Source organism: Erpetoichthys calabaricus, chromosome 12 (assembly GCF_900747795.2).
Source record: "Erpetoichthys calabaricus chromosome 12, fErpCal1.3, whole genome shotgun sequence".
In the NCBI taxonomy this organism is placed as follows: Eukaryota; Metazoa; Chordata; class Cladistia; order Polypteriformes; family Polypteridae; genus Erpetoichthys; species Erpetoichthys calabaricus.
The window spans coordinates 130070749-130083109 of NC_041405.2; the positions used below are offsets into that span (position 1 = coordinate 130070749).

A 12361-nucleotide genomic window follows, 5' to 3' on the forward strand; every position below is an offset into this window, starting at 1 on the left:
GTAATCGAGAAAGGTGGAGAAGATACAGGAAGCAAAAGTGTGGATGTCAGTCTAGCTTATTCATAAAGCTAAGGAAACATCCGCATAAACCATCACTTCCCAGCATACTTTTCCCCAATGCCAGATCCATCACAAACAAAATGGACAGATTACATCTACAGGTCTCTGAGAACTAACTCGTAAGTGGCTATTGCATTTTACTATTCACAGAGATGTGGTTAAATTTGCTTATACCAGATGCAGTCGTTGAGGTAGTATAACATACAGCATTCCATTGGCACAGAAGCAAAGACTCTGGCAAAAGTAAAGGTGGGAGACTTTGCATTTACGTGCAGAGCAGCTGGTACCAACATGAAGAACATAGATAATCACTGCTCTCCTGATTTGGACTATCTGACAATCAAATGTTTACTGCTGTCATAATTACAGCTGTTTACATTCCACCAGATGCTAACACTGACAAAGCTCTAGGCTCCTTGCTTGATACCATTAAATTTGCAGCAAAACACTTATCTCAAAGCTGTTCATATTATAGCTGGTGATTTCAACCACACGAACTTTAAAGTAGTTGTCCCTAAATTTCATCAACACATAAATTGTGCAACCAGGGGAACAAAAACACAACAGATAAGGCTTACTCAAATATCAAGAATTGTTATACAGTAGGACCAAAGAGTTGCTTCATATAGACCAGTCAGATCATTTATCTATACCTTTGACTCCAGCATACACTCCCCTCAGAAGGATAGCTCAGATCACCATGAAGACTGTCATAACATTGCCTGAAGGATCATCCTTGCAGCTTCTCAATTTCATTGAAAGGACTAACTGGAACATTTTTGAGGATCAGGATTTGGAGGTGTACATATCAACTGTACTCTTCTACATGTGTTGACAATGTTGCTGTCAACAAACATATTCACGTGTACCCCACCTAGAAGCCTAGGACGAGAAAAGAACTCAGATCTCTCCTCAGAAACCACAACACAGCCTTCAGGTCTGGCAACAAAGCACAGCCAAAGCCAACCTAAAGGGAGCCATCAGAGAGGTTAAAATGGCCTACAAAAGAAAGACCGAGGGCCAATATGCTAATAGTGACACACAGTGACTTTGGCAAGGCATTCAGCACATCGCCAACCAGTAGCCACATGACTGTTGATGCGGACATCTCAATGGCAGAGCAACTCAAGTCACGTCTAAGTCCAAGTAAATAGTCTCACCTCATCCGAACCAATCCTCTATAACCAGGCCTTCACAGTGCAATTGCATGAATTGAGGCGGGCGTTCAGAGCAATCAATTCAAGAAAAGCTGCTGGTCCTGATAGAGTGACAGAACAGGTACTGAAAGAAAGTGTGGATCAACTTTATGGGGTCTCTCCCTGTAAAAGCCCATCATTCCATCTTGTTTTAAGTCTACCATGATGATTCCGCTGCTTAAAAATCCTGTCATCAGCAGTCTTAATGACTACCATTCAGTGGCACTCACTCCAGTTATTAGGAAGTGTTTCGAAGAACTGGTCCTACGACACATGAAAACCTTCCTCCCAGTCACCGTGGGTCCACACCAATATGCTTATAGAGGAAACAGGTCCACAGAAGATGCTATCTTCACAGCCTTGCATACTGCACTTTCCCATCTTGAGCAGCAGGGGAGCTACGTGAGGATTCCCTTCATAGACTTCAGCTTGGCTTTTAAAACAGTTATCCCAGGTAAACTGGTCACAAAGCTCACTGGCTAAGGACTTTTACAATCTACCACTGGATCAAAGAGTTTGTGACTTACCGCAACAACAACAACAACATAATTTATTTATATAACACATCTTCGTATAAATGGTGTATCTCAAAGTGTTTTACAAGATGAAGAAAGAAAGTTTATATGAAACAAAAATAAAATTAGGCAATACTAAGTAACAAAGGATAAAATAAAGTCAGATGGCCAGGAGGACAGAAAAAACATACAAAAAATAAAACTCCAGATGTTCTGGAGAAAAAAAAAAAACTCAGGGGTTCCAAGGCCATGAGACCATCCAGCCTCCATTGTGCATTCTACCTAACATAAATGATCTAAATTAGTCCTCATGGTTTCCAAGCTTCACGTGAAATAATTTGATGATGATGGTCAGGTGAATGTTGGGGGTACTGCCTTCAATCCATCAATGTAGGGACTGCATGCTGCCTTGGTCAGATGGTGGTGGTGCCACAGATTGCCACCATAGAAAAAACAGAAAAAGAACAGCAGAGAAGTAGGGATGAGTGCGGATTGCGAAGCCTTGATGAAAATGATAATTCAATGCACATATCTCTTAACGGGGATACACTAAAATGTAGCCATGAGAGTGCCATGTTAAAATAATATGTTTTTAGCAATTTTTTTTAAATGCTCCACTGTATCAGGCTGGCGAGTTTCTATCGGTAAAGTATTCCAGATTTTAGGTGCATAAGAGTGGAAAGCTGCCTCACCACTTCTTTTAAGTTTAGCTCTTGGAATTATAAGCAGACACTCATTCAAAGATCTAAGGTTACTATTTGGAGTGTAAGGTAACAGGCATTCCAAAATATAGGACAAAGCAAGATTGTTTACACATCACAGAAGATCTCTCCTGGACCATAAATACCATAGTGGCAGTCAAGAAGGCACAGCACAGACTCTGCTTTCCAAAGATCCTCAGAAAAAACAACCTGAAGAAGAAGCTGCTGGTGTCCTTTTACCACTGTTCATTGAGAGTGTGCGGTCATACTGCTTTTCTGTGTGGTATGATGGCAGCTCATGGGCAGACAGAAGAGCCCTTCAGAGGATCATAAACTCTCCCCAGAGCATTATTGGATGTACACTGCCCTCTTTGGAGGAACTCTTCAGCTCTCGCTGCCTCAACAGAGCAGCCAAAAACATGAAAGAGCCTTCCCACATTGGACATCACCTATTTGAGTTGCTGCCCTCTGGTAGGCGGTTCAGGTTCATCCAATCGTGGACAACCAGATTTAAGAACAGTTTCTACCCCAGACCCATACGAGAACTGAATATTACTAAATACATACAATGATTGACAACAACCAATAGAACAACAGTCAGTCTTGCACTACAGCTACATGTTTACATTCTTTGCAAGTTAAATTATTTATATATTTCTATTATTGCACTCGATTCATATGTGCATTATAACTAAGGGCAATATTTACTTATTCTATTGCATTATATTGTACTGTATTATAATTTAATTATGCCCATTATATGTGAATGCACCTTTAGGATTGCTGCAATTTCATTGTACTAAGTGCAATGATAATAAAAGGAATCTGAATAGGAAATTCCTAAAATTCTGTTTTGCTGGGGCATTAAGGGTTGTTTGATGATGGGGGAAAATGAGTTTAAACAATTTTAGCACAAGGCTACAACACAGCAAAAAAGTGAAGAGGTCAGAATATTTTCTGTAAGCACTGTAAATCTGATTAGAGTCGCCAGTTCATCTAACCTGTAAATAATTCAGACAAAACCTCACAGGGAGAACACACAAAGTCCACACAGACAGACAGGCCCAAAAGTTGCTTTTCAATAGCACTAAGCAGCGTGCCACCTACAAGTACACTAAGACACTTAAAATCCTACCAGCTCTCCTCAGGCCACTGACATTGCTTTTGTGAACTTGTGTTGCCTGAATTGGTTTCCAATAAAAATAATTATCCTGGAATAAATAGACTCAAAAAATGAAATTATGGAGGATTGTTAAGTGCAATTAAATTAACTACAGGTATACTGCACCAAACATTCAGTTATGGGAAAAATGAGATGGAATGGTGAGATAAAAATTAAGAAAATAATGATTTAAATATACACATTTTAAAATAATTTAACTTTAGTAAAAATAAACAAGTAAGAAAATGTGCACATTCAGGGTGCAGTCGGAGACTTGGTTAGCTGGTTTGAAAGTTGGAGCATTTTAAAATTTTCCAGTTACTTCATCAAGGAGTTTGTTATTATAAATGTGTCTATTACTGTACATATTTTTGTAACAGTGAGTCAAAATAAAAAAATAATATGAATAATGGAATGTAAATACATATATTAGTAGTGTTCATAAAATATTGTTAAATGGAATTAAAAATATATTATATAGCTGAAACTGATTTCATAAACAGTAGATTCCAACTCAAGTGATGTGAAGATTCATGAGCTTTGTGAGTTATCAGATGTGGAGGGTCGGTGGCTAATTGGAGTTTCAGTGTGTTTAAACACATTTTTTAAGGCGCTCTAAAATCTGTGCTGAAGTTTCACACTAACATTGTTGGCTGCAGCCGAACATGGCAGATAATGAATCATTGTGGTGCTTTGTTAATACATTACAGAGTCATGTAATACTGCATCTTTAGATAAGGTAGCCACGAGGTTGCTTTTAGTGTAATAGAAATACTGAGTACACATTTAGTCACTGTAGCATAACGTGTCACCAAGTCATACTTCATACATTTCTACGTAAGTTATTTGGCCTTGTTTTTTACTTCTATCTCACATCACTTACCCACTTCAGCTTCAAGAAGAAGGTGAAGTGAGCTGCTATGACTGATGTTCATGCAAGATGCAGTGTAGCCACAGAGACGAGAACAAGACCAGATGGAGACAGAGACCAGATTGTTAGCATATAATGAGATCTATCACTTCATTCTGGTACATGAAGGGGTAGAACTAACCTTGCACAGTAATGAATAAATAACCAATATCAGTACTACCATACGAAAAAAGAAATAATCTTAGTAGCAAAATGAATCAATACATCTGTGTATATATATATACCCTGTATATATATTCAACTTGAAGTAACTTCTCTCAAAGTAAAAGTGAAACAGTAATTTGTACTTAAGTTGTATTGAATATTTCTCTGTTTTAAGATAGACAAATTTGCAAATTCGCCAATGCTTTCAGTGGGAGATTTTTAAATTTGGAAAATGTGTACAACTTGCCCTACTCGAGATAATCTCAATGAAAATGTAATACTGTAATCTCAAAAAAATAAAATTCCTCGATGAATAAGTTTGCCACATAAAAATCTAAAAAAAAAGGGGTCCGCTGAGAGTTGAGTTGCTTCATTCACTCAGAATAAGAATAAGAATAATAATAATAATAATAATAACATTTATTTGTATAGCACATTTTCATACAAAAAGGTAGCTCAAAGTGCTTTAAATAATGAAGAACAGTAAATTAAAAAAAATGTAACAACATAAGAAATTAAAATAAGACAATATTAGTTAGGGCGGCACGGTGGCGCAGTGGGTAGCGCTGCTGCCTCGCAGTTGGGAGATCTGGGGACCTGGGTTCGATTCCCGGGTCCTCTCTGCGTGGAGTTTTCATGTTCTCCCCGTGTCTGCGTGGGTTTCCTCCGGGCGCTCCGGTTTCCTCCCACAGTCCAAAGACATGCAGGTTAGGTGGATTGGCGATTCTAAATTGGCCCTAGTGTGTGCTTGGTGTGTGGGTGTGTTTGTGTGTGTCCTGCAGTGGGTTGGCACCCTGCCCAGGATTGTTTCCTGCCTTGTGCCCTGTGTTGGCTGGGATTGGCTCCAGCAGACCCCCGTGACCCTGTGTTCGGATTCAGCGGGTTGGAAAATGGATGGATGGACAATATTAGTTAACATAAAAAAAAGAGAGTAAGGTCCGATGGCCAGGGTGGACAGAAAAAAAAAAAAAAAAACTCCAGATGGCTGGAGAAAAAAATAAAATCTGCAGGGGTTCCAGGCCAAGAGACCACCCAGTCCCCTCTGGGCATTCTACCTAACATAAATGAAATAGTCAGAAGGACAGATGTGACTTTTGCTGTAGATGTTTTACACATTATACAGTATGCAAATGGACCAAAAATAGAATGTTATGTGTAATAAACCAAGCAGATAAAGGAAACTGTATTGATGATATGCTAATGCATTTTATTTAAATATGAAGTACGCCCTGTCCTGACTTGGTTCCTGCCTTGTGTCTGACACTGTCCGAATAGGTTAGTGGTTGACACTAAATGAGACCTCGAATTGAATTATGTTCATTCAGGAAAAAAATGAATGGGTTGACAAATATAAAGTCATGCTGGAGCATTTTTGCTTGGCAATCTGGTCCAGTGATTGAAGAAAAATCAATGTCACTTAATCAGCTTGAAAAAATACAAGGAAACAACTGCATCATATATGGTGATGGTGTTTGCTATAGAAAAATACCACATAAACCTTAAAATGACGCCAAAAATATAGAAAGAAATCACTAGTCTAATTCATTTAATTCATCTAATTACATTAATAGAGAAAATATAGAAAGTAAACACTTAAACAATGAAAACACTTTTTGGTACTAATAAAAAGAGCTTGATTTCTATACATTTTGATGGATGATGAGGATGAACAGGCATCCCACCCAGGACGGTTGGTATTCCTTTTCCCTGTCAAGACACCAATATAATGGATGGATGGTCAGAAAGTGACTCGTGAGGCTCTGTGTTACCCCAGTATAATGGGCGTCACTAGGACTCTGGTAGATGTCCCGTTTGGACACATGTGCAGCTTCTTGAGAGTTGTAGTTTTTCTATGCAGTCATGTTGGGGTCTTTGGGAGCTGCTGACACGTGGCTTCCTTGTCATCTGGGAGGGCCAGTCTGACTCAGAAATGTTTCGTGGCCATGGAATTGATGACTTGAAACAGAATCTCTTTCTGCCTCAGGCTTGTGAGTTAGAGTTGGGTGTGAAGAAAGAAAAAGAGAAAGATGGAAGGGGCACATTTTCACTTACTTTTGTCAGTCTCTTTCTGTGGTCTTGTGCTTAATAAAAAAAAGAAAGAAAATAAAGGAAAAAAATCATTCCTAACTAAAAACTGTATCTTGCACAATAAATGCCTAGAGTTTGAGATATATGATTCCCCTCTACAATCCACACCCTACATATACAGTATTAATGAACAGTAGTGGGGCTGTTAACCCTCTGGACCATTGTTAAATCCTGATAAAAAAACTACCACTCACTGTCTCACTCCCACCTGTGACAGTCAGATCACCTCTCACTGCCTCTCCTTCCAGTTTACAAGAAGCGACTAATGTGTAAGGGGCTGGTAAAAAGGTAAACGGGTTCACTGCAGAATTGTGCTGTTTCGGTAAATAATCCTTTGTCACTTTTGGATGGTATGTGTCTACCATAACCATATTCATTACAAAATGTGTGGACATTAGATTCTTCCTCTTCTTTTGGTTGCTCCCGTTAGTGGTTGACACAGCGGATCATCTTTTTTCATACCTTCCTGTCCTCTGCATCTTGTTCTGTTACACCTACCACCTTCATGTCCTCTCTCACCACATCCATAAACCTTCTCTTAGGCCTTCCTCTTTTCCTTTTGCCTGGCAGCTCTATCCTTAACATCTTTTTCCCAATATACCCAGCATCTCTCCTCTGCACACAATCAACCAACACAAACCAATACAATCTCACCTCTCTGACTTTGTCTCCAAACTGTCCAACCTGAGCTGACCCTCTAATGTACTCATTTCTAATCCTGTCCATCCTCATCATACCCAATGCAAATCTTAACATCTTTAACTCTGCCACATCCAGCTCTGTCTCCTGCTTTCTGGTCAGTGCCACCGTCTCCAATCCATATAACATAGCTGGTCTCACTACTGTCCTGTAGACCTTCCCTTTCACTCTTGTTGATACCCGTCTGTCACAAACTACTCCTGACACTCTTCTCCACCCATTCCACCCTGCCTGCACTCTCTTTTTCACCTCTCATCCACAATCCCCATTACTCTGTACTGTTGATCCCAAGTATTTAAACTCATCCACCTTCGCCAACTCTACTCCCTGCATCCTCACCATTCCACTGACCTCCCTCTCATTTACACACATGTATTGTGTCTTGTTCCTACTGACCTTCATTCCTGTCCTCTCTAGAGCATATCTCCACCTCTCCAGGGTCTCCTTAACTTGCTCCCTACTCTCGCTACAGATCACAATGTCATCAGCAAACATCACAGTCCACAGGGACTCCTGTCTAATCTTGTCTGTCTGGTGGACAGTAGATTGTAAACTAAAATTGCAGTTAATCATGTTCGCTTTTTCTCACTTGGATCAGCTTAATGCTTCCTAAACACATTTCCCTCCATGTGATTGCCTATAGTATCTCATGATTCATCCTTCTGAGTTTCTGTGGATTTTAAAATGCGTTAACATCCATAAGGCACAGGCAGGCCTGGCATGTGTGGTGAGACAGCAAGGTGATCACCTCAAGTGGTTCTTAGGCCAGGACAGCATTTTCAAACAAGAGCATTTCTTCCATCCATCCATTTTCCAACCCGCTGAATCCGAACACAGGGTCACGGGGGTCTGCTGGAGCCAATCCCAGCCAACACAGGGCACAAGGCAGGAACCAATCCCGGGCAGAGTGCCAACCCACCGTAGGACACACACAAACACACCCACTAGGGCCAATTTAGAATCGCCAATCCACCTAACCAGCATGTCTTTGGACTGTGGGAGGAAACCGGAGCGCCCGGAGGAAACCCACGCAGACACGGGGAGAACATGCAAACTCCATGCAGGGAGGGCCCGGGAAGCGAACCCGGGTCCCCAGGTCTCCCAACTGCGAGGCAGCAGCGCTACCCACTGCGCCACCGTGCCGCCGAGCATTTCTTTCAAATCACAAAATAATAAGAGAAAAATAAGAATTACGTATGAGACTTTAGGGTTAGATACATCTTTGTGCCTAGCAAAAATGGTGTCTTTTAAACTTTAATAAATATTTTCATTTTAAAAGTTTCACATATCTCAGAACTACAGTTTATATCACTTTGATACACAGTGAGCAACAGACCAATCAAAACGCTACGTGTCAGTAAGTGATTTTGCCGTTAGTTTCCCTGTTTTTTGACATATCGTATTGTGTATATGTATATCAATGGTCATTTCTGAAATATTATTAAAGTGTCAGTCACAGGAGTAATGTCTATTAATGTTTCTTTAGTTTGCAAAAAGCAAATTTAGTTAAAAAAAGCAGGCATCTTTTATAAAATGCCAAGGCGTTTAGAGAAGTGTGAAGAATGAGTGAAACATCCACTGATTCACTTTCGATTCTCATTCAATTTCGCCACAGCAAGACTCAATAAAAAGATACCTGGGTGAAACACAAGCAGTGAAGAATGTAAGCATTTGTTTTAATTCCTATTTTGAGGGTTTTATTGATTTTATGTTAATCCCCAATATATCTTTTCAAAATATTCATTATTTTGCCCTTTGTTCAAAGGATGTATTGTATTATGGGGGTGTTTTATTTTGAACCCTGTATCACAATACTGCATGTTAATCAAATGAATTTATACATTTGTATTGTTTTAATGCCTTTTTTGTGTGTTTTATTGATTTTAAGCCCATCCTATTCTTTTTTTTCATATTTTTCCAAAAATATTTATTATTTTGCCCTTTGTTCTGGGTTTATACTGTTTTGTGGGAGTGTTTGATTATGATCTCTGTCTCGAAAAATGTATTGCAGGTTAATCAAGTAAACTGACTGTAACCTTCTTCTTCTTCTTTCGGCTGCTCCCATTAGGGGTGGCCGCAGCGGATCATCTTCTTCCATATGTTTCTGTCCTCTGCATCTTGTTCTGTTACACCCATCACCTGCATGTCCTCTCTCACCAGCAAAAACATGTCTTGCCTTAGGTGGCATTATTTAATGTGTCATCCCTGGGCATGAATTTCAGATAGAACCTCATGACAACTTTTAAAAATCTGTGACAAATGATTAGCTGCAGTTTTTCTTGACATTTTCAATATCTGGCTGAGAGATTCTGTGGTTTACCTGTTCCAAAAAGACCCCAATTTTCCAAGTGTTAAAGAAAACAAAAATGGATGATGACCAACACTACAGGCAGGATAATTAACACCATCCTAATAAACCCAAATGCCTACTGGAGCACTTCATAGAGAGGGTGTAAAGTAGGTATTATCTTAAATAATCATTCGGTGATCCTGTGATTCGGTCTGACACTTCTATTCATTTTTCCAACATATATCCATCCATCCATTATCCAACCCACTATATCCTAACATATAGCAAAGGCAAATGGCACCTTAAAAATAATTTAATTTAATAATTGTACTACCTTGGAGCACATTATTACAAACCAAACAGTGTAAACAATGACTACAGGCACACGGAATAGACTGCCATTGTGGTGGGACACATTAAATAGGACTTCAATCATCTTCATTTTGCATATTGTCCTAACCAGATCACAGAAGATGCCACATCCATTACATTCCACACAGGTACTTCTGGAGAACCAACTCTGCAACGTGGAGTCGTGTTTATAAATAGCAGAGCAGTTAGCAGCGTTGTACCATTAAATATGACCACCAAATTTCTCATTTTAGGACTTGGTGCTGCACTCTGTAATGGGATATATATATATTTCCTAACTGCTATAACTCAGCATGTGAAGATTAGCAGCATCATACCCTCCACACAGGGAACAATTATCCCGTAACATCATAACATTTTCTGATGATACCATCATCTGAGGAATACCAGCAATGATGGAATGGCTAACAGAGAAGATATTGGCCTTGTAACACTAGTACCAGGACAACACTTTGTCCCTTGATGTCAAAAAAGAAAGATGATTGTCATAGAATTCATAGAATCACCGGCATCTACCAGCGCACACTGGCATCCGTACTCATGGAGGGTCTATAACATCCTGCTATGGCATCTGCTCAGCTCAGAACCACAAAGGACTAAAGACAGTGGTGAGGTCAGCACAGAACATCATTGGCACACAGCTGCCTTTCATTCAGCACATATTCTGTGTATCATATAGAAAGGCAAACAGCATTACTAAACACTGCAGCCATTGTGCACAGTCACATTACTCCCTCCTACGTTTTTAACCATTAGCACTAGTACCAGATTCAGGGTCAGTTAGTCCTCAGGTCAAAAGGCTACCTAACAGCCACTCATACTGACAACTGCATGCGTGTTTCTTGCGTCTACCAACTGATTTAATTATGATATTGCATTTACTGTCTTTGTATTCAAAATATATATAATTCAGGTTCACACTTGATGAAGGCTATACAGCAGATATATTGTGTCTTTAACCTTTTTTCCTTTCCAGAGTGGAAATAACCATTAACTATAAATACAGTAATATTAGACAACACACAAAACTACCAAATGAATTGTAAATGCTGTCAATGTAACTAATCTATGCCTTGTTTCTGTCTCTCTTGCCTTACCTTCTAGTATCGCACACAGCTGATACCCTCCATCAAGCCACTTTCTTCATCTCGAATCGCTGGCCTCGCACCCAGTTTTGTCTACATTGTTCCAGATGAGAAGAACCCCAAACTGGGCACTGCTGTTTACCTTGAGCTCACCCCTGCTCCTGAGGTCATCTACAGATCGACCCCTGGCAACAGTCGAGAAATGAATGTGCTTGGAATCGTCCTCTTCTCTGCCACCATCGGTATTTACTTCATATTAATCTCTACAAGCTTTCCTGCTTTAGTTTTGACACAATAGGCTGCAGAATTGGTGTGATTTTTAATAGTAATGTTGATATGATATTGAGTTTATATTTGATAATCCCTAATCTATTAGCAGTAGTAGAAATAGTAGTAGCCATTAGTTATGAGTGAAATGTGCAAGTTTTGATTCACACACAATTTCATGAAACTGGCACTAAAGTTAATTTCTCAGGAGATTACATAATTGCAAAACTAAAAAGATTTTTTAGATGTTTAATTTTTTTTTTTGGTTTGAATGGAAAACAAAGAACAATGCTCCTTAAAGTCTCACTCACATGTGTTCTTTTCCACAGATAAGTTGTAGCGGGGCCACATAGTTAGTGTTAAATGTCAGTTCTGAGTGCGTCTCGTTTCATTGTCCCGTTTACTGTTTGTGTATCAGTTAATGCCGTCCCCATAAAGGGGGACGGATGATGGAAGGAGACTACAGCCACAAACCTGGAAAACACCTGTTTACAATTAATCAATCACAGCCGTCACAGGACTATTTAAGCCAGCAGGAGGAGAAGGAAGAGGAGAGGAGAGAAGGAGATTTTTTTTCCACAATCACGACCACACTGTACCTGTTGTTTTCCATATCGCGCTTAGCCATCCAATTTGTTTTTCCATCTGCCAGATTTACTTCAAGGACCTCACCACGAGAGACCCCGGGGTAGGACTTAATCATCCACCACACACACGAGGATTCACGGTGAGGCTGTTCCATTTTTTCCGGGGAGAATCAAACAACGCAATTTCACTAATTCAGTCATCCGCTTTCAGGACAGTTTCTTTATTACCGGACTCACGTTCTTATTCATTTTCAGTTTATCATT

General features: G+C 39.7%; 1 protein-coding gene across 1 annotated transcript in view; it reads left to right on the forward strand.

Moving 5' to 3' along the window:
* The window catches only part of LOC114661548 (excitatory amino acid transporter 5-like), a 66986-nt gene that overhangs the window by 29590 nt on the left and 25035 nt on the right, over window positions 1-12361 (forward strand). The window contains exon 5 of the mRNA XM_028814684.2: window positions 11263-11485. Coding sequence (XP_028670517.2) covers window positions 11263-11485 — 223 coding nt within the window. The remainder of the gene's footprint in view (window positions 1-11262; window positions 11486-12361) is intronic.